The sequence below is a fragment of the Oncorhynchus mykiss genome, chromosome 5 (genome assembly GCF_057628025.1).
Source record: "Oncorhynchus mykiss isolate SJ-2025 chromosome 5, ASM5762802v1, whole genome shotgun sequence".
Classification (NCBI taxonomy): Eukaryota; Metazoa; Chordata; class Actinopteri; order Salmoniformes; family Salmonidae; genus Oncorhynchus; species Oncorhynchus mykiss.
In genome coordinates, this window is record NC_143026.1 from 79,198,368 (window position 1) to 79,220,494 (window position 22,127).

At 43.0% G+C, this 22,127-nt stretch overlaps 2 protein-coding genes across 2 annotated transcripts; both read left to right on the forward strand.

The window, feature by feature from the left end:
* Positions 1-210: 210 nt before the first annotated feature.
* On the forward strand, positions 211-13,521 carry LOC110523008 (coiled-coil domain-containing protein 18). The gene is made up of 11 exons (XM_090236705.1): positions 211-231; positions 407-528; positions 795-1,083; positions 1,291-1,363; positions 2,077-2,267; positions 9,457-9,612; positions 9,855-9,965; positions 10,253-10,384; positions 11,194-11,307; positions 12,992-13,069; positions 13,151-13,521. Exons 1-11 carry the CDS (start codon positions 211-213, stop codon positions 13,361-13,363), a joined length of 1,500 nt encoding a protein of 499 aa, XP_090092831.1. The 3' UTR covers positions 13,364-13,521.
* On the forward strand, positions 13,446-20,774 carry LOC149983590 (cytoskeletal protein Sojo-like). The gene is made up of 4 exons (XM_090236072.1): positions 13,446-13,795; positions 14,704-14,867; positions 17,216-17,418; positions 20,474-20,774. The coding sequence occupies exons 1-4, from the start codon at positions 13,577-13,579 to the stop codon at positions 20,689-20,691; spliced, it is 804 nt and encodes a 267-aa protein (XP_090092198.1). The 5' UTR covers positions 13,446-13,576; the 3' UTR covers positions 20,692-20,774.
* The last annotated feature ends 1,353 nt before the right edge of the window (positions 20,775-22,127 follow it).

Here is a 22,127-nt window from a genome sequence, read left to right on the forward strand (position 1 = left end):
TGTCCTAACTGACTTGCCAAAACTATAGTTTGTTAACAAGACATTTGTGGAGTGGTTGATACACTTAGGTTGGAGTCATTTACCTTGTTTATGTAAACTTCCGACTTCAGCTGTATTTTCCATTAATCCCAAAGAGTTGAGCAACAGAGAAAGGAAGCTCTTGTTACTGCAGAGAGGCAGACATTGGCTCTCCGGAGTTACAAGGGAAATATGTCTGAGAAACTGAAGAAGGTATGGAATAAGACGAATGGCGAGTCAAGCTATGTAAATGACAAGAATGTACATGTATTTTAAGCCTGTTTGTTCAGAATAAATGCTTGTCAGTACATGGTGAAATGCGCTGCTTAGGTTTAGACATTGAAGTCTTTGATTGTATAGCAACGGGATGCTGTGTTGTGGTCCATAGGTGTTGGACAACGAGGCCAGACTGAAGGAGGCTCTTATCCAGTGTGATAAAGAGAGAGTGGTGTGGGAGAGGAGGTGTCTTCAGCTAGAGCAGGACAAGACCGAAATGAACCAGCTGATCGGGTTGGTACTAAAGTGTCTGCTCGTCATAGCTTACTTATGAATTTCTGAATCAACCTCTGAAAATGTGTTTTCATCTCAAATGAATTCATCTATGTGGTTACACTTCACTTGAATCATATGTGATGAGGAGGACCGTGTAAAAAGGACAGATTTGCTTAAAACCATGATATGTGGATATGGTTGAGATTGGTTGTAGTTAGTAAAATACTAATACCACTGTGATGGACATACCTATCGTAATAGTAGTTGGGAATCTCTCTGACCAGCCAGTTGAAGGAAGAGTCGGTCAGAGCCAAGGCGATGAGTGTAGAGAGCGCCACGTTGCGTTCTCGTCTGGAAGAGGCCTCTGTCCAGGCTGTGGAGCTGAAGAGAAGACTGAGTGACAGGGAGATAGTTGAGAAGGACATAGAGGTGTTGAGGAAGGAGTGTAGGGACCTACGCCACCTCACTACCAGCCAGGAGCAGAGACTGGAGCACTGTCAGAGAGAAGCACAGCAGAGCCAGGCTGAACAGGCCAGCCTAGAGGCCATCCTCAGCCTGCTGCATCTTAGAGAGGTGAGCATACTCCCTACTACACTCTCAAACTATACCCTCTGTGTATTGTCTATACATGCTATATTCTGTATGCTGTATATGCCCCATAAAACCATAGTGCACCCTGCTTATTGCTAACTCAGCATACCCTCAACTCTGTTCCAGACAATGATGGTGGACAAAATGTACTATACTGTTATGTAAAAGTGATCTAAATATTTGTTATAGAGTGGAGGGGGATCACTCTGTGCTAAGCCTTGTCTGCCAGCTCCATTCTGTGATGTCCCCAAACTCAAGCCAGGTGATTTCCCTAGCTTATACTCTTCAATACTATACATCATATTGTAGTCTGTATACACTGAGTGTACAAAACACTATCATGCTCTTTCCCTGACACGGGTGAATCCAGGTGAAAGCTATGATCCGTTATTGATGTCATTTGTTAGAGCACTTCAATCAGTGTAGATGAAGGGGAGGAGACAGGTTAAAGAAGGATTTTTAAGCCTTGAGACATGAATTGCGTATGTTTTCCATTTAGAGTGTGAATGGGCAAGTGCCTACAGGGTATTGTAGTAGGTGCCAGGCGCACCAGTTTGTGTCAAGAACTGCAATGCTGCTGGGTTTTTATACTCAAGTTTCCTGTGTGTATCAAGAATGGTCCACCACCCAAAGGACATCCAGCCATCTTGACACAACTGTGGGAAGCATTGGAGTCAACATGTCAGCTTTCGACATTTGTGTAGTGCCCATGCCCTGACGAATTGAGGCTGTTCTGAAGGCAGAAAGGGGTGCAACTCAATATTAGGAAGGTCTTCCTAATGTTTTGTACACTCAATGTATAGCACATAACTAATCTTCCATCTTTAGGCCATGTATACAGTAGAGTAGGTAAACTCTAACAATATCTCTCTTCCTTGCATGCTGTAACATTGTGGATACACATGAAAAATGCAAAGTATGTTTGTATCCTCCCAAAAAATGGTCAGTTTGTTTTTTGTGTCTACGGTGTGTCAGGGGAGCAGTACCAGCAGCTGCTGCCTGTGTTGCATGCTGTGGAGCAGGAGAGAGTCAGGCAGGCAGCTCTAGCCCTGGACCTGCAGGAGAGACTAAGGCAGGCCCAGGTGGAGCTGACTGCCCTACAGAACAACATGAACCAGAGAGACCTCCAGCTACAGAAACTGCACACAGAGCTGCAGGAGAGGACAGTACAAATTAACCAGCTGGAGAGAGAGGTAAGGATGGACACATGAATAGTGTACTGTACCACCATTTTTATTATGAGTGGTCTCAAATCAAGGAAGAAGGCTGTATCTCAAAGGAATCTGAGTTACACAGTGTCAAATACCAGTGTCATAAATTTTGAGATCTGCGGCCAGATAAATACATACACATTTCAAGTCGGAAGTTTACATACACCTTAGCAAAAATACATTTAAACTCAGCTTTTCACAATTCCTGACATTTTATCCTAGTCAATTAGGATCACCACTTTATTTTAAGAATGTGAAATGTCAGAATGATTTATTTCAGCTTTTATTTCTTTCATCACATTCCCAGTGGGTCAGAAGTTCACATACACTCAATTAGTATTTGGTAGCATTGCCTTTAAATAGTTTAACTTTGGTCAAACATTTCGGATAGCCTTCCACAAGCTTCCCACAATAAGTTGGGTGAATTTTGGCCCATTCCGCCTTACAGAGCTGGTGTTATTGAGTCAGGTTTGTAGGCCTCCTTGCTCGCAAACGTTTTTTTCAGTTCTGCCCACAAATTTCCTATAGGCTTGAGGTCAGGGCTTTGTGATGGCCACTCCAATACCTTGACTTTGTTGTCCTTAAGCCATTTTGCCACAACTTTTAAAGTATGCTTGGGGTCATTGTCCATTTGGAAGACCCATTTGTGACCAAGCTTCAACTTCCTGACTGGTGTCTTGATGTTGCTTCAACATATCCACAATTTCCCTACCTCATGATGCCATCTATTTTGTGAAGTCCACCAGTCCCTCCTGCAGCAAAGCACCCCCACAACATGATGCTGCCACCCCCGTGCTTCACGGTTGGGATGGTGTTCTTTGGCTTGCAAGCCTCCCCCTTTTTCCTCCAAACATAACGATGGTCATTATGGCCAAACCGTTCTATTTTTGTTTCATCAGACCAGAGGACATTTCTCCAAAAAGTACGATCTTTGTCCAGATGTGCAGTTGCAAACTGTAGTCTGGCTTTTTTTTATAGCGGTTTTGGAGCAGTGGCTTCTTCCTTGCTGAGCGGCTTTTCAGGTTGTTGATATAGGACACGTTTTACCGTGGATATAGATACTTTTGTACCCGTTTCCTCCAGCATCTTCACAAGGTCCTTTGCTGTTGTTCTGGGATTGATTTGGACTTTTCGCACCAAAGTACATTCACCTCTAGGAGACAGAACGTGTCTCCTTCCTGAGCGGTATGAGGCTGCGAGGTCCCATGGTGTTTATACTTGCGTACTATTGTTTGTACAGGTGAATGTGGTACCTTCAGGCGTTTGGAAATTGCTCCCAAGGATGAACCAGACTTGAGGTCTACAATTATTTTTCTGAGGTCTTGGCTGATTTCTTTTGATTTTGTCAAGCAAGGAGGCACTGAGTTTGAAGGTCGGCCTTGAAATACACTGCTCAAAAAAATAAAGGGAACACTTAAACAACACAATGTAACTCCAAGTCAATCACACTTCTGTGAAATCAAACTGTCCACTTAGGATGCAACACTGATTGACAATACATTTCACATGCTGTTGTGCAAATGGAATAGACAACAGGTGGAAATTATAGGCAATTAGCAAGACACCCCCAATAAAGGAGTGGTTCTGCAGGTGGTGACCACAGACCACTTCTCAGTTCCTATGCTTCCTGGCTGTTTTGGTCACTTTTGAATGCTGGCGGTGCTTTCACTCTAGTGGTAGCATGAGACTGAGTCTACAACCCACACAAGTGGCTCAGGTAGTGCAGCTCATCCAGGATGGAACATCAATGCGAGCTGTGGCAAGAAGGTTTGCTGTGTCTGTCAGCGTAGTGTCCAGAGCATGGAGGCGCTACCAGGAGACAGGCCAGTACATCAGGAGACGTGGAGGAGGCCGTAGGAGGGCAACAACCCAGCAGCAGGACCGCTACCTCTGCATTTGTGCAAGGAGGAGCAGGAGGAGCACTACCAGAGCCCTGCAAAATGACCTCCAGCAGGCCACAAATGTGCATGTGTCTGCTCAAACGGTCAGAAACCGACTCCATGAGGGTGGTATGAGGGCCCGACGTCCACAGGTGGGGGTTGTGCTTACAGCCCAACACCGTGCAGGACGTTTGGCATTTGCCAGAGAACACCAAGATTGGCAAATTCGCCACTGGCGCCCTGTGCTCATTACAGATGAAAGCACGTTCACACTGAGCACATGTGACAGACGTGACAGTCTGGAGACGCTGTGGAGAACGTTCTGCTACCTGCAACATCCTCCAGCATGACCGGTTTGGCGGTGAGTCAGTCATGGTGTGGGGTGGCATTTCTTTGGGGGGCCGCACAGCCCTCCATGTGCTCGCCAGAGGTAGCCTGACTGCCATTAGGTACCGAGATGAGATCCTCAGACCCCTTGTGAGACCATATGCTGGTGCGGTTGGCCCTGGGTTCCTCCTAATGCAAGACAATGTGGCTGAAGTGTGTCAGCAGTTCCTGCAAGAGGAAGGCATTTTGTGTGATTTTGTTGTCAGCACATTCAACTATGTAAAGAAAAAGTATTTAATAAGAATATTTCATTCATTCAGATCTAGGATGTGTTATTTTAGTGTTCCCTTTATTTTTTTGAGCAGTGTACATCCACAGGTACACCTCCAATAGGCTAATTAACATCATTTGAGTCAATCAGAAGCTGCTAAAGCCATGACATCATTTTCTGGATTTTTCCAAGCTGTTTAAAGGCACAATCAACTTAGTGTATGTATACTTCTGACCCACTAGAATTGTGATACAGTGTATTATAAGTTAAATAATCTGTGTAAACAATTGTTAGAGAAATGACTTGTCATGCAAAGTAGATGACCTAACAGACTTTCTAAAACGATAGTTTGTCAACAAGAAATATGTGGAGTGGTTGAAAAATGAGTTTTAACGACTCCAACCTAAGTGTATGTAAACTTCGACTTCAACTGTATCCACACTACTATTCAAAAGTTTGGGGTCACTTAGAAATGTCCATGTATTTGAAAGAAAAGCAAAAAAGGTTGGTCCATTAAAATAACATAAAATTGATCAGAAATACACTGTAGACATTGTCAATGTTGTAAATTAGTATTGTAGCTGGAAATGGCAGACTTTTTTTATAGAATATCTACGTAGGTGTACGGAGGCCCATTATCAGCTACCATCACTCCTGTGTTCCAATGGCACGTTGTGTTAGCTAATCCAAATTTATCATTTTAAAAGGCTAATTTATCATTAGAAAACCCATTTGCAGTTATGTTAGCACAGCTGAAAACTGCTGATTTAATAAGCAATACAACTGGCCTTCTTTAGACTAGTTGAGTATCTCGAGCATTAGAATATGTGGGTTCAATTACAGGCTCAAAATGGCCAGAAACAAAGAACTTTCTTCTGAAACTCGTCAGTCTATTATTTTTCTGAGAAATTGGGGCTATTCCATGCGACAATTGCCAAGAAACTGAAGATCTCGTACATCGTTGTGTACTACTCCCTTAACAGAAAAGGCTTAACAGGCTCTTACCAGAATAGGAAAAGTAGTGGGAGGCCCCGGTGCACAACTGAGCAAGAGGAAAAGTACATTAGTGTCTAGTTTGAGAAACTGACGCCTCACAAGTCCTCAACTGGCAGCTTCATTAAATAGTACCGGCAAAACACCAGTCTCAACATCAACAGTGAAGAGGCGACTCTGGGATGCTGTCCTTTCTCGCATGGAATAGCCTTCTGGACTTTCTTCTGAAACTTGTGAGTCTTTTGTTTCTGGCCATTTTGAGCCAATAATCGAACCCACAAATGCTAATGCTCCAGATAATCAACTAGTCTAAAGGTCAGTTGTATTGCTTATTTAATGAGAACAACAGTTTTCAGCTGTGCTAACCCTTTTGCAATTATGTTTTCTAATGATCAATTAGCCTTTTAAAATGATCAACTTAGATTAGCTAACACAACGTGCCATTGGAACACAGGAGTGATGGTTGCTGTTAATGGGCCTCTTTACGCCTTTGTAGATATTCCATATAAAATCAGCTGTTTCCAGCTACAATAGTAATTTACAACATTAACAATGTCTACACTGTATTTCTGATCAATTTGATGTTATTTTAATGGACAAGAAAACAAGGACATTTCTAAGTGACCCCAAACTTTTGAATGGTAGTGTGTATGTCATATATGCATACATACAGTACCAGTCAAAATTTGGCCATACCTACTCATTCAAGGATTTTTCTTTATTTTCAACATTGTAGAATAATAGTGAAGACATCAAATCTATGTAATAACATATATGGAATCATGTAGTAACCAAAAAAGTGTTAAACAAATCCAAATATATTTTATATTTGAGATTTTTCAAAGTAGCCACCCTTTGCCTTGATGACAGCTTTGCACACACTTGGCATTCTCTCAACCAGCTTCATGAGGAATTCACCTGGAATGCATTTCAATTAACAGGTGAGCCTTGTTAATGTGTGGAATTCCTTAATGCGTTTGAGCCAATCAGTTGTGTTGTGACATGGTAGGCGTGGTATACAGAAAAATGCACTATTTGGTAAAAGACCAAGTTCATATTATGGCAAGTCCAGCTCAAATATGCAAAGAGAAATTACAGTCCATCATTATTTTAAGACATATGAAGGTCAGTCAATGTGGAACATTTCAAGAACTTTGACATTTTCTTCAAGTGCAGTCGCAAAAACCATCAAGCGCTATGATAAAACTGGCTCTCATGAGGACCGCCACAGGAAAGGAAGGCCCAGAGTTACCTTTGCTGCAGAGGATAAGTTCATTAGAGTTAACTGCACTTCAGATTGCAGCCCATATAAATTCTTCAGAGTTCAAGTAACAGTCACATCTCAACATCAACTGTTCAGGGGAGTCTGCGTGAATCAGGCCTTCATGGTTGAATTGCTGCGAAGAAACCATTACTAAAGAACACCAATAATAAGAAGACTTGCTTGGGCCAAGAAACACGAGCAATGGACATTAGACCGGTGGAAATCTGTCGAATGGAGGAGGCGGTGTGATGGTGTGGGGGTGCTTTGCTGGTGACACTCAGTGACTTATTTAGAATTCAAGGCACACTTAACAGCATGCCTACCACAGCATTCTGCAGCAATACGCCATCCCATCTGGTTTGTGCTTAGTGGGACTATCATTTGTTTTTCAACAGGACAATGACCCAACACACCTCCAGGCTGTGTAAGGGCTATTTGACAAAGAAAGAGTGATGGAGGGCTACATCACATTACCTGTCCTCCACAAATCACCCGACCTCAACACAATTGAGATGGTTCGGGATGAGTTGGACCGCAGAGTGAAGGATAATCAGCCAACAAGTGCTCAGCATATGTGGGAACTCCTTCATGACTGTTGGAAACACATTCCTGGTGAAGCTGGTTGAGATAATGCTAAGAGTGTGCAAAGCTGTCATCAAGGCAAAGGTTGGCTACTTTGAAGAATCTAAAATATACAATATGTTTAATACTTTTGGTTACTATATGATTCCATGCAGCAGAGGTAACCCTGGGTCTTCCTTTCCTGTGGCTGTCTTCCAGAGAGCCAGTTTCTTCATAGCGCTTGATTGTTTTTGCGACTGCACTTGAAGAAAATGTCAAAGTTCTTGAAATTTTTCGCATTGACTGACCTTCATGTCTTTTTTTTAAATATATATATATATATTTTTTACCCCCTTTTCTCCCCAATTCCGTGGTATCCAATTGTTAGTAATTACTATCTTGTCTCATCGCTACAACTCCCGTACGGGCTCGGGAGAGACGAAGGTCGAAAGCCATGCGTCCTCCAAAACAACCCACACTGCTTCTTAACACAGCGCGCATCCAACCCGGAAGCCAGCCGCACCAATGTGTCGGAGGATACACCGTGCACCTGGCGACCTTGGTTAGCGTGCACTGCACCCGGCCCGCCACAGGAGTCGCTGGTGCGCGATGAGACAAGGATATCCCTACCGGCCAAACCCTCCCTAACCCGGTCGACGCTAGGCCAATTGTGCGTCGCTCCACGGACCTCCCGGTCGCAGCTGGCTGCGACAGAGCCTGGGCGCGAACCCAGACACAACTGATTGGCTCAAACGCATTAAGAACGAAATAAATTCCACAAATTAACTTTTAACAAGGCACTGCTGTTAATTTAAATGAATTTCAGGTGACTATCTCATGAAGCTGGTTGAGAGAATGCCAAGCGTGTGCAAAGCTGTCATCAAGGCAAAGGGTGAATACTTTGTCAAATTTGTTTTACACTCTTTTGGTTACTATGTGATTCCATATGTGTTATTTCATAGTTTTGATGTCTTCACAATAATTCTACAATGTAGAAAATAGTAAAAATAAAGATTAGACGGATGAGTAGGTGTGTCCTAACTTTTGACTGGTACTGTATATGTATTATTCTCTTTAAAATGTGTGTGTGTGTGTGTGTGTGTGTGTGTGTGTGTGTGTGTGTGTGTGTGTGTGTGTATATATATATATATATATATATATTACTAACAGCAGATTATACACATTTTGGCCAATGGATCGGCGGAATAATTTTAGAGGGTGTAATACAATGTAATATTATTAATTTACAATTTTATGTTCTTAACCCTGGGCAACATGTGCCTGGGAGGCTCACAGGGATATTGGTTGCAACAGTTCTCCACCAATTTATATATTTTTTCAACTCAATACTTCTTGTATTCCCCCAAAAATGTAAATAAAAAAAAATAGAAATGCACTTGTAATTCAAGCTTTAAAACTGCAATTTTCTCTTTACCTCGTGAAATTTTAATAGCTTTAAAGCTGCAACAAAATATCTGCCACATGATAAAATGTGTAGAATTGTAGGAAATTAGTTTGAAAACTGCCACATTTTCTATCTGATGCCAATTGGGGGGCCTTTAAAATGTTCCTACCCAAGGCTCGAAACGTGGTTTGTCCGTCTATGCACTGCTGAAGTCCTAGTAAAACTCATTGATTGCTATGTTTTATCTCACTAGAGTTGTGATCTGATTATGAGGGGGTCCCAACAAGTTTGAGAACCCCTGGTGTACTGTATGTGTGACTGATGTCTGTCCCCTGGTGGTGAATGTTGTATTGCAAACGGACGTGGCAGTTTCCCCAAGTACAGATTCCAGCTTTCACGTATAACTGTATAACAGCTTTTCACATATATTTCACGTATAACAGGCGGCTCTCGTCCTGGGCCTGCAGGAGAGACTAAGGCAGACACAGGAGGAGATGACTACCCTACAGAACAACATGAACCAGAGAGACCTCCAGCTTCAGAAACTACACACAGAGCTGCAGGAGAGGACAGTACAAATTAACCAGCTGGAGAGAGAGGTAAAGATGGACACAGGGAATATTCTACTGTACCACCATTTTCGCTATGAGTGGTCTCAAATCAAGGAAGGCAGTATCTCAAAGGAATCTGAGTTACATAATGTCACATACCAGAACAAGTAAGGGTCTCACTCACAGAATCAGAGCAATAAGGCCTTAAACCAGTGCCTGAAACTAAAGATAACTTGTTGTATACAGTATGAGAGATGTCTGTCCCTAGAGGTGAATGTGTTCTATTGCAGTTAAGGAGGAAGAACGTCTGCCTGGCAACTACAGTGCAACAGTTAGAGAAGAAAGATGCAGGACTTTCACAGGCTGTAGAGAAGACCACTGAGTTGGAGCAGAACCTGCTGGTAATGGTGACGTGCTCAACACACTCACTGAAAAGAAATTGTGTTGTCACTAATCTATCAAATGCTGAAGTAGGCTACACTAAACAGACTGTTGTCACTAAACACACACGTGCTTTCACTTACACATGTTGGGTCTGTCTAAATCCACAAGGATGCCTCCCTGCCTTTTGATTGAGACAGACCCAGTTCTCTCTCTTAACTCACATACACGTCCTTTCACACACACAGGCTGTTATATTTAAGTTGGCTAATTAGTTAGTTGATGAAGTCTCTGGTTTGAAACGTAGGAGAAGAGCAGCAGTATCCAGCACTTTAAAACCACTCTGGACTTGAAGAAGAGGGATTTCCAGCAGGAGTTGGAGGAGACTCAGAGAGTTGGCTCAGAGCAACGTAAGGAGCTACAGGATCAAATCAAAATGGTGAGAGGATACATGTATTGTATTCCTTTATTCACACTTGACTGTTCATAAAAGTCACCCAAGGTTACAATAAGCAATTCCATGAACTTTACATACTTTCAGTCTTAGAATAGTTATACATGAAAGCTGGAATCCGTATACTAGGTGAAACTGCCACGTCCGTTTGTGATGTTACTGCAAACAACGACCACGGTTGTCACGCCCTGGTCTTAGTATTTTGTGTTGTCTTTATTATTTTGGTCAGGCAAGGGTGTGACATGGGTGAATTATGTGTTGGTTTTGTCTAGGGTTTTTTTGTAGGTTATGGGATTGTGGTGAGTGGAGTTGTCTAGAAAAGTCTATGGTTGCCTGGAGTGGTTCTCAATCAGAGGCAGGTGTTTATCGTTGTCTCTGATTGGGAACCATATTTAGGCAGCCATATTCTTTGAGTGTTTCATGGGTGATTGTTCCTGTCTCTGTGTTTGTTTGCACCAGATAGGGCTGTTTTGGGTTTTCACTGCATTTTGGTCCTCCTCTCCTTCGACGGAAGAAAACCGCAACAACGGTTTTCCTTCGCACATCATTGCCCATCGTACTTGTGATAGAACTGCAGAGTATGTACTGTGAAAATATTTTGCCACGATGCTGGATGCTCCTCTACTCTGTTTCATTGACAAAACTATAACATGCGCTGGGGGTGAAGTGGCACTGTTTCACCTTATTCTGAATTTCAGCTTTAACTTACAGTATAGTAGATGTTTGGGCACCTGCAAAGATACTTGTGTTTCCTGCCTGTTTCATGTGATTTTATGTCTGCCTGTCCTGTACAGTTGCACTCTCAGAAAGCAGAGCTGGAGAAAGACTTGTCTTCAGCCCAGCATGAGAGACAGGAGGCCCAGCACAGAGCAGAGAGACTTCAGACCTCCCTCAACCAGCTCACGCATGTATGTCTGCCCCATACACACACCTCACATTACCTTTACCTAGAGTGCGTTCGGAAAGTATTCAGACCCTTAGACTTTTCCCACATTTTGTTACGTTACAGCCTTATTCTAAAACGGATTAAATATATTTTTTCCCTCAATCTAAACACAATACCACGTAATGACAAAGCTAAAGCAGGTTTTTTACATAAGTATTCAGACCCTTTGCTATGAGACTAGAAATTGAGCTCAGGTGTGTCCTGTTTCCATTGATCATCCTTGACATGTTTCTACAACTTGATTAGAGTCCACCTGTGGTAAATTCAATTGATTGGACATGATTTGGAAAGGCACATCTGTCTAATATATGGTCACACAGTTGACAGAGCAAAAACCAAGCCATGAGGTCGAAGGAATTGTCCGTAGAGCTCCGAGACAGGATTGTGTCGAGGCACAGATCTGGGGAAGGGTACCAAAACATTTCTGCAGCATTGAAGGTCCCCAAGAACACAGTGGCCTCATCATTCTTAAATGGAAGACGTTTGGAACCACCTAGACTTCCTCAAGCTGATTGCCTTGCCAAACTGAGCAATCGGGGGAGAAGGGCCTTGGTCAGGGAGGTGACCAAGAACTCAATGGTCACTCTGACAGAGTTCCAGAGTTCCTCTGTGGAGATGGTTGCACTTCTGGAAGTTTCTTCCATCTCTGCAGCACTCCACCAATCAGGCCTTTATGGTAGTGTGGCCAGACGGAAGCCACTCGTCAGTAAAAGGCACATGACAGCCCGTTGGAGTTTGCCAAAAGGCACCTAAAGGACTCTCGGACCATGAGAAACAAGATTCTCTGGTCTGATGAAACCAAGATTGAACTCTTTGGCATCAATGCCAAGCGTCACGTCTGAAGGAAACCTGGCACCATCCCTACAGTGAAGCATGGTGGTGGCAGCATGCTGTGGGGATGTTTTTCAGCTACATGGACAGGGAGAGTAGTCAGGATCGAAGGAAAGATGAACTGAGCAAAGTACAGAGAGATCCTTGATGAAAACCTGCTCCAGAGCGCTCAGGACCTCAGACTGGGGCGAAGGTTCACTTTCCAACAGGACAATGACCCTAAGCACACAACCAAGACAACGCTGGAGTGGCTTCGGGTCAAGTCTCAGAATGTCCTTGAGTGGCCCAGCCAGAGCCCGGACGTGAACCCCATCGAATATCTCTGGAGAGACCTGAAAATAGTTGGGCAGTGATGCTCCCCATCCAATCTGACAGAGCTTGAGAGGATCTGCAGAGAAGAATGGGAGAAACTCCCCAAATACAGTGCCAAGCTTGTAGCATCATACCCAAAAAGACTCAAGGCTGTAATCGCTGCCAAATATGCTTCAACAAAGTACTGAATAAAGGGTCTGAATACTTATGTAAATGTTTCAGTTTATTTTTAATACATTTGCAAATATTTCTAAAAACCTGTTTTTGCTTTGTCATTATGGGGTATTGTGTGTGGATTGATGAGGAAGAAAACTATTTTGTCAACTTTAGAATAAGGCTGTAACGTAACAAAATGTAAAAAGTCAAGGGGTCTGAATACTTTCCGAATACACTGTAGATCTTCAGATTTATAAATCACACCCACGTCATTGAGTTTGACAGAACGACACAGCTGGGCATCTCAATATTAATCTGACTAGTGCTATAATCCTGTCACTTCCTAGGATACAGAGACGAGAGCCATTCAAGACCAGGAGGCCTTGAGAGCTCTCAGAGTGCAGGCAACAGAGTATACTACCAAGGTCAGTCCTTATGAAAACACATGCTATGGCAATTTAGTTATCAACTAAATCAGACTTTTTCCTGTATCGGTCCTGTTGCAGGTGAGGTTTTTGGAGACAGCCCTGACAACATGCCAGGATGAGTTGAGCGACTGTATGCTACAGATAAAGGGAGTGAAGGGACGCTACGAGAGAGAGCTGGAGACAAACGCTAAAGAAGTAGAACATGAAGACCTTCACCTTGCTTTTATTTCCTGTGAAACACTTACAACATTCCAGACACATTGTGTGATATCTGTGGGTGGGATGTTGTAGTCTGGTCCCAGATCTGTTTTTGCTCTCTTGCCAACTCCTTGTCACTTCTTCTCAAGCTGAACATGACAATGTGTGGCATGACCATTCCATAAGGAGTGGGCAGGAGAGCAGACTGGCACTGAGGAATTTGGGAACAATGTGAAGGATGTGAGACCCAAAAATCTAGGATGTGAAACAAAAATGAAATACATTTCCAACTTGTAAAGTGTATGGATGAAGACTAGTGAAGTTCAAACAGGCAGTTCCAGCGTACTCTGTCCCCAGGTGGAGGCTCTGCAGGCGGAGATGAGGGGTAGCTCTCTGGTGTGTCAGAGCTCCAGTGAGCAGAACTTGCAGCTGCAGCACACCGTCCAGAGACAGCAGACCATGCTGCAGGAGAGCACCTCCCGTGTGGCGGAGCTAGAGGACAGACAGGCGCTGTTACTGGAGCAGGTAGACAGATACTTTACTGTCCTCAGAGAGGAACATTATTTCCACAGCCTGTAAGTTACATACAACATAATGAGCAAACCAGCATTAGAGATTGAACATTAAACACAACACAGCAGTACATAGAACATTACAGTTTTAATTGAACTCGGCGAATGAATAAATCAACTACTAGAGCGCGTGAGCTGCAGTTGTCATATCTAATGTTTGAGTTTGAGATGCAATACAAATGTCCCTATTTTGAAACATTCTACATTGCTTTAACTGGTACAGTTCTTTATGTGCAAAGCCAGCTTTTGTGGGCCAGCCTGAACTTCCTCTTAAGGGCCCAGCAGAGTTAATAAAATAGAGCTCATATCTGTTTATGTGTGCATGCTTGCTGCTCATGCTGTTCATGAGTGTTTTGAAAAGCCTAATTGTTTAGACAGATTCCTGTGTTCAAACTGATTACTTTCGGCTTGCAGGGGCTGACTATAGTGCAGGCCGTTTCTTGAGCAGATGGTCAGGGGGGCCGGAACATAATTTGTAGACTACAATTTGACCACAAGAAGCCTAAACAGATATAATATTTGACTAAAACATAATAATTTCAAACATTGCTTACATTTGTATATGATCACGTGCCTCTATGCATGGGAATACTTGGGTACAGATTTCCAAACTTAAAATCACTTGGAGCTGATTTCCTGGTGTTTTTACAGTATTTTATGTTCAACAATGATTTTTAAAGATGCTTAGAAAACTTGGGGGCCAAATAAAACCACCGCCAGTTGGGGAACCCTGGTATAGTGGGTAAAAAGTAAGTATTTGTTCAAATTTTCAGTACAGTTTAGCAGACCATTTTATTATCACGGTTTGGAGGTGAGTTGAGAGTGTTCAATTCACACACTGTGTGGTGTGTGTTCCTCCAGGTGGGCCGCTTGGAGAAGGACCTGGAGAAAGAGAAGGTGTTAGCCTTCAAAGAGCTGAAGAGGAGAGACCAGAGAGCCCAGGAGGCCATAGAGGGATTGCAGGAGGCTAGTCAGCAGGCAGCGAGACATGAGAGAGAAGCCCTGCAACTCTCCAACTCTGTCACGTGAGACTAGTTTTTACTCCCTCTACTCGTCTCGGTTCTAATCTATGCTACTCGACTCTACTCTAATCTATGTTACTGTACTCTACCAGGGTTCGAAACTGTGACAAACTCTTGTGTTTGAATGTTTGACTTGGCAGTGTAACACCAATTTTAAATTAGACACTAGGGTGCCTGTTTATTTTTTTGCTGGTCACATTAGTTTTTCACCTCACTCAAGATTTAACCATGATTTGGTCAAACGGTAAAGTCCATTATCCACATGATTCCTGCCCTGTGGCTGTGCATGTTTTGCTGGGGACTACGGCTATGATGAGTGAGCCACTCTCCTTTCCCAGGAAACAAAATGCTCCTGGGGGAAAAAAAGTGTTCAGATTTTTTAAATCCAATTGCTGGGGAAAACACAGCTATCCTGTTGTTACAGTTGAAGAGGGGAGGTTCTCAGCTTTCTGTAGGTATCCTTTTTATTTCTGATCTCTCAATTTTGACCTCAATAGCAACTATTCTTCAACCAAGAAATTTGATATGGCTTTGATACAGAGTGTGTGAAATGTTGCGCATTGGCTATTGCATAGGCATAATTGAGCTGTAGGTTACAACTGCAAAGTTTTTTTGTACTTGACATTTACTGTTAGATTAATACATGGCTGCCAGCATTGGGTATTATGTTTAGTGTTACCGATCAAGCTAATGTGTTTTCAGATTTTGTGTACTCAGGTGGTGAATTAGCCCCAAATAAATGAGCCTAGAATATAAGTGCACATGTAAAGATGTAGGGAAGATTGTCTCTATTGAACAAAATACAATTCAGAACATTCTGGAGACCTATTTTAACAGTAAAATGTAACAATAGCTTATTTGTCAAACCAAAATTCACGACATTCACTGGATTAGGTAGCAGAATATCTTGAATCATGCATTCTTTCAGGGACATGTTAGATAAATACATACATAAATAAACTTGTTTATTACCATCTCAGTTGTCAAAGCACTTTGACTTTTAAGATGATTACAAATGTTTTAAATTGTGTGAACTGTGAAAAATATTTGATGCAAACAAATCATGGGCTGGTGCCACCAGGGGAACATGTTGGTCTGCTTTACTCTATACTACACTACTCTACTGCCAAGAACTGCACTTTACAACACTGCACACACACTGCCGCTATTAAATGTATCATTTTGATTTACTCTACTGAGACAAGGCTGCTTGTTGTTCTTAAATGTTATAATACTGTAATAACAATTATAGCTACAATTCCAAGTATAGCTTTTTACCAATGCTCAGACCCCACAGTAAAGCTTCATTCAAGAGTTGGTGGATGGAAGTTCTATCAACATCAGACTTCCATCACCCCTCACCAAGTGATAAGTCTTGTCTTGTACTAATCAAGCTAGTTACTGATTGCACCAGTCTAGTGATTAGGAGTCAAATGAAGCAAAGTCAAACACCTGCCTGCCTGCAGTAAGGGGAAGTCCATATAAACATAACTCCTTATCAGGAATTAGACAGTTTAATTTAAGATCCCATTTGGGTTTCATTAAACTAGATGCCTTTGTAAAGATGCAGGTTTTGACAACATACAATACTTACGAAAGACCGAACAGGATACAGTGGAATGGACATCTTAACATTGGATTGGACCTTAAGTAGTTGTGTAATATCAGCTGTTTGTTTATAGTCGATAGTTGTCAGAGCGCTCTATTGGTTGTTGTTGGTTGGCTGCATTATAAGGCCTCTTTCAGCTGCTGAGAAGCTGGGAATGCATTTGATATGGCCAGCTTAACTCCTTGAGTTACTTTGACCCTGGTATCTCCAACTGTCATGTTTGTCATTTTCGTGAATAATGGCTTTCCTAAATAGACTTGTACTGAGTTAAATGTTCTCCTTCAACATTGATCCTAATGTCTGGTTGTGTGTATAATGTCAGTTAGCTGCAGGGCTTGTGGAGACTGGTGAAGCCGGTCTTATGACTTGTCTGATTATAATGCTCTGTACTCAGTATTTGTTGTTGGGCGACTGTGCTCTCTGTTAGGGGTATATAAGCAGTCTAGATAGCCCATCCCCAAAATATCAACCGGAGAACAAACACAACATACTATAGACCAGTAGAAGGAAAAGCTTAGAGATGTTCCATCCTGACCAGTACAGGCCAGGGAACCAGGACACTCAGAATATCACTGTTATACTTCTCCAGGCATCGCAAACCTTTCGTTATACTCACTTGGTTTCTGCGTTGCCAATTATCAGTGCAAGCGACTTTAGTGTGACAGTTTACAGACATAGCGTTCCCAGTAGCCTTGTGCTCCTGTTGTTGAGAGCCAGGATTTGTCTGTGTCCTGTCCTGCAGGCAGTTGTCAGAGGACATGAATAAGGTTCAGGGAGAGCTGAGTGAGCGAGAGCAGCAGATGCTGCTTCTACGGAGAGACAGCGACACCAAGGCCTTACAGCTCTCTAAGATGGAGGAGATGCTAGCTGAGACCAGAGGAAAGCTGGACAAGAAGACAGAGTCTGGTATGGAAAGTAAAGGGCGGGACAACCGAGACAATATGGGTCTGTATCAATATCCTTACTTTAATTCACTGAGCTTTGTTCTCTGAAATGCATGAGAACTGCATTTTTTTGGTTATATAGATAAACTATCATAGAAGGATTAAAATGTACTCTTAGAAAAGGTGGTACCTAGAACCATAGTGTTCTTCAATTGTGTCCATAGGTTGGGAGAACCCTGTGAAAGGTACTATTTTTTTTTGTTCCAAGTAGAACCTTTTCACTAATACATGGTTCTACGTCAGGGGTGGGCAAACTTTGGATCCGGCCTGTGAGCCCATTCAACCCCCCAAATTATTTTGGGATAAACACTCCAGGCCAATCTTGAATGTCTAAAACGAAATAGAAAGTATGTAGAATTTAGAATGGACCTACATGCCTTTTTTTCTGGCCCGCAAATGGCTTTTTAATTAACATTGAGAGAGAAAATCTGTGTGGCCCTCTGCTGAATTTTGAAATCCCAATGTGGCCCTTGAGCCAAAATAATTGCCCATTCCTGTTCTACATGGAACCCTTACAGGATCCCTTATACCACTAACAGGTTCTAAGTAAGTAGAACCTTTTTCACCATCAAAGGGTTCTACCTGGAACCAAAAAGTGTTCTCCTATGGGGACAAATGAATAACCCTTTTTTTAAGTGTAGTTTTGTGACAGTGCATGTGCCCTTGATGATTGATTGATTTAATTTATTGGATAATTATTGGGTAAGTATTAGGCTGCTTCAGATGCATACAACAAAAAAAATTAAAAAGCCTGGAGGCTAATTTCCATTATGGTCCTCATGATTCTATAGTCAACTCAATATACAAGTATCAACTTTTGATAACAATTAACTTTGCAGAGTAAGTAACTGTCTGTGTTGAAATCAAATTTTATTAGTCACATGTGACGAATACAACAGGTTACAGTGAAATTACACCTGAATTACACCTTACAGTGAATTACACCTTACAGTGAAATGCTTACTTACGAGCCCTTAACTGACAGTGCAGTTTCAAAAAATACAGATAAGAATAAGAGATGAAAGTAACAAGTAATTAAAGAGGAGCAGTAAAAAAATAACAATATATCCAGGGGGGTGCCAGTACAGAGTCAATGTACAAGGGCACCGGTTAGTTGAGGTAGTATGTACATGTAGGTAGAGTTAAAGTGACTATGCATAGATTACAACAGAGTGGTGTGGGGAGGGGAGGGGGCGCAATGTGAATAGTCTGGGTAGCCATTTGACTAGATGTTCAAGAGTCTTATGGCTTGGGGGTAGAAGCTGTTTAGAAGCATCTTGGACCTAGACTTGGCGCTCCGATACCGCTTGCCGGGTGGTAGAAGAGAGAACAGTCTATGCCTAGGGTGGCTGGAGTCTTTGACAATTTTTAGGGCCTTCCTCTGACACCTGGTATAGAGGTCCTGGATGACAAGAAGCTTGGCCACAGTGATGTACTGGGCTGTTCGCACTACCCTCTGTAGTGCCTTGCGGTCGGAGGCTGAGCAGTAGCCATACCAGACAGTGATGCAACCAGATGCTCGATGGTGCAGCTGTAGAACCTTTTGAGTATCTGAGGACACATGCCAATCATGTCCACAATCATCTCCTTTGTCTTGATCACGTTGAGGGAGAGGTTGTCCTGGCACCACACGGCCAGGTCTCTGACCTCCTCCCTTTAGGCTGTCTCGTTGTTGTCGTGATCAGGCCTACCACTGTTGTGTCATCGGCAAATTTAATAATGGTGTTGCAGTCGTGCCTGGCCGTGCAGTCATGAGTGAACAGGGAGTACAGGAGGGGGCTGAGCACGCACCCTTGAGTGGCCCCTGTGTTGAGGATCAGTGTGGCGGATGTGTTGTTACCTACCCTTACCACCTGAGGGCAGCACATCAAGGAAGTTCAGGATCCAGTTGCAGAGGGAGGTGTTTAGTCCCAGGGTCCTTCGCTTATAGATGAGCTCGGAGGGCACTATGGGGTTGAACGCTGAGCTGTAGTTAATGAATAGCGTTCTCACATAGGTGTTCCTTTTTTCCAGGTGGGAAAGGGCAGTGTGGAGTGCAATAGAGACTGCATCATCTGTGGATCTGTTGGGGCGGTATGGAAATTGGAGTGGGTCTAGGGTTTCTGGGATGATGGTGTTGATGTGAGCCATGACCAGCCTTTCAAAGCATTTCATGGCGACAGATGTGAGTACTACGGGTCAGTAGTCATTTAGGCAGGTTACCTTAGTGTTCTTGGGCACAGGCACTATGGTGGTCTGCTTAAAACATGTTGGTATTACCTACTCAGACAGGGAGAGGTTGAAAATGTCAGTGAAGACACTTGCTAGTTGTTCAGTGCGTGCTCGCAGTACACGTCCTGGTAATCCGTCTGGTCCTGTGGCCTTGTGAATGTTGACCTGTCTAAAAGTCTTACTCACATCGGCTGCGGAGAGCGTGATCACACTCTTCAGGTACAGCTGGTGCTCTCTTGCATGTTTCAGTGTTATTTGCCTCAAGGTGAGCATAGAAGTAGTTTAGCTCATCCGGGAGGCTCGTGTCACTGGGCAGCTCTCGGCTGTGCTTCCCTTTGTAGTCTGTAATGGTTTGCAGGGCCTGCCACATCCAACGAGTGTCAGTGCCGGTGTAGTACGACTCGATCATAATCCTGTATTGACGCTTTGCCTGTTTGATGGTTTGTCGGAGGGCATAGCGGGATTTGTTAAAAGCTTCCGTGTTAGAGTCCTGCTCCTGACCTCTTCTTTATTTATCTAGTCACTGGTGTATCCTGCTTTAATTTTTGCTTGTAAGCAGGAATCAGGAGGATAGAATTTGATTTATACAAGTATCTACTTTTGAGAGCAATTAACTTTACAGCGTAAGTAACTGTTCTGATGCTATCCCTGTGTATTTTTGCAGCTTTTAGATCTTCTTTGTCTGAGAGTCTGTGTCTTTAGGGGCCACTTTCCAGGTCACAGATTAAGCAGAGTCCTTGATTAAAATGCGTGTTCAGAATCTCGTCGAGGACTAGGCTTTATCTGGAGATCTCTTTCTCTGAGTGATGTCTCTAACCTTGTTCTCTGGGCCTTGTCCGGTTCAGTCCAGGATCTGGAGGAGAAGGTGCGTTTCACCAGGAAGGACAGGAGGAACTCCCTCCACCGCACCCAGCTGCTGGAGAGCCAGATGAAGACGGTGAAGGGAGAACTGGTGGACACACTGGACCACCTGCAGGAGCTACGAGACCGATTGAGACGCTCACAGGCCAACGCAGAGCAGCGCAAAGTTGACATGGAGAAACTGCAAGCAGGGATGAGGTGAGAGAGCCCCAAATGCAAACAGTCCTGTCCGTTGGCCTCATCTTGTGTTCCTACAGATGAGTTGGGCAGAAGCCCCTTCATCCCTCTCCCAAGTAATTTAGTACCCGAGGCTCCATTTGGTATCTGGTACTTTGGCCTCCCACTTTACTCCTTTTCAACAATGGGGCCATAACACCTTAAGCTTGAAGCTTGACGACAAAGCTGAATCCAAATAATTTACTTGTAAAAATGTATATTGCCTCAAGGAATGTTAAAATAATTACTGTATCTGTCGTTACAATTTGTACTGCTCCCAAATTATTTGAAATACTTATCTTTTTTGCTTTTGCGGGCGCCGAAGACGTGGATGTCGATTATGGCAGCCCCCCGCACCTCTGATTCAGAGGGGTTGGGTTAATTGCGGAAGACACATTTCAGTTGAATACGTTCAATTGGACAACTGACTAGGTATCCCCCTTTTACTCAGTTTTTTTGTGACTTGATTTTCTTTGGGGGTTGATAAACACTGAACGTATTTCAGCTCCTATTCCCAGCACTTCTTACCCTGTCTGGGTTGTGTGGGAACTTGGAGCCAAACCAGTGTAAATTATTACCAAAGGACTGTGCTACAGGCCAATGGGAAAGAAGCAAAAATATGATGGCCATGGTTCTGTTTTTAACTTGTGTAAAATTAGATAAATGCTGTGTTGCTTCTGTGGTGTTCTATTGTCAAGGGTTGTCCAAGGTTATGTGCTTAAAGTAATTTTCCAGGGGACAAAGACTGAACACCCCCCACACCCCCGTTTGTAATACATCACTTGGAGGCAATTGTCACTGGTTGTGGGGAATCTGTTGCTGCTGTTTGTCAAACACACTTTCTGTGACGCAGCAGCTGCCCATACAGATTGTGTAACAAAGTTTAACTGGTGCTACTTGTCTTTTTATAAGGTAGACTATAGGCTATCGACATTACGTCCTTGCCTGCCCTCCAGTTCCAGTTCATACATTATGAAAAGAAAACATTCATATCATGACAGTTTTATTGGGGGATTTTCCATGTGTATCCCTAGGATCATGTCTTTCATATTGTTTCATGAAACTCTTTCAGATGCTTTGTTTCAATTGAAAATATTTGAGTGCCAAGATGTGGCTGTGACCCCACTCTCCGAGAGTGTCTCAGGGGGAGTTGGGATATGCAAAAAAAACATTTCCAATTCACACATGCGTATTAATACACACTTGTACATGAAACGGGAGAAATATAAGCATCCTAATTATTCATATTATTATTAGTGGGGCTTGCGAAGCAAGAGTCCCCACTTAAAAGGTGCAATATCAAATCAAATTGATTTATATAGCCCTTCGTACATCAGCTGATATCTCAAAGTGCTGTACAGAAACCCAGCCTATATGTTAGCCTAATTTCAGTTTATGCAACAAAACAAATAGTCATTGTGT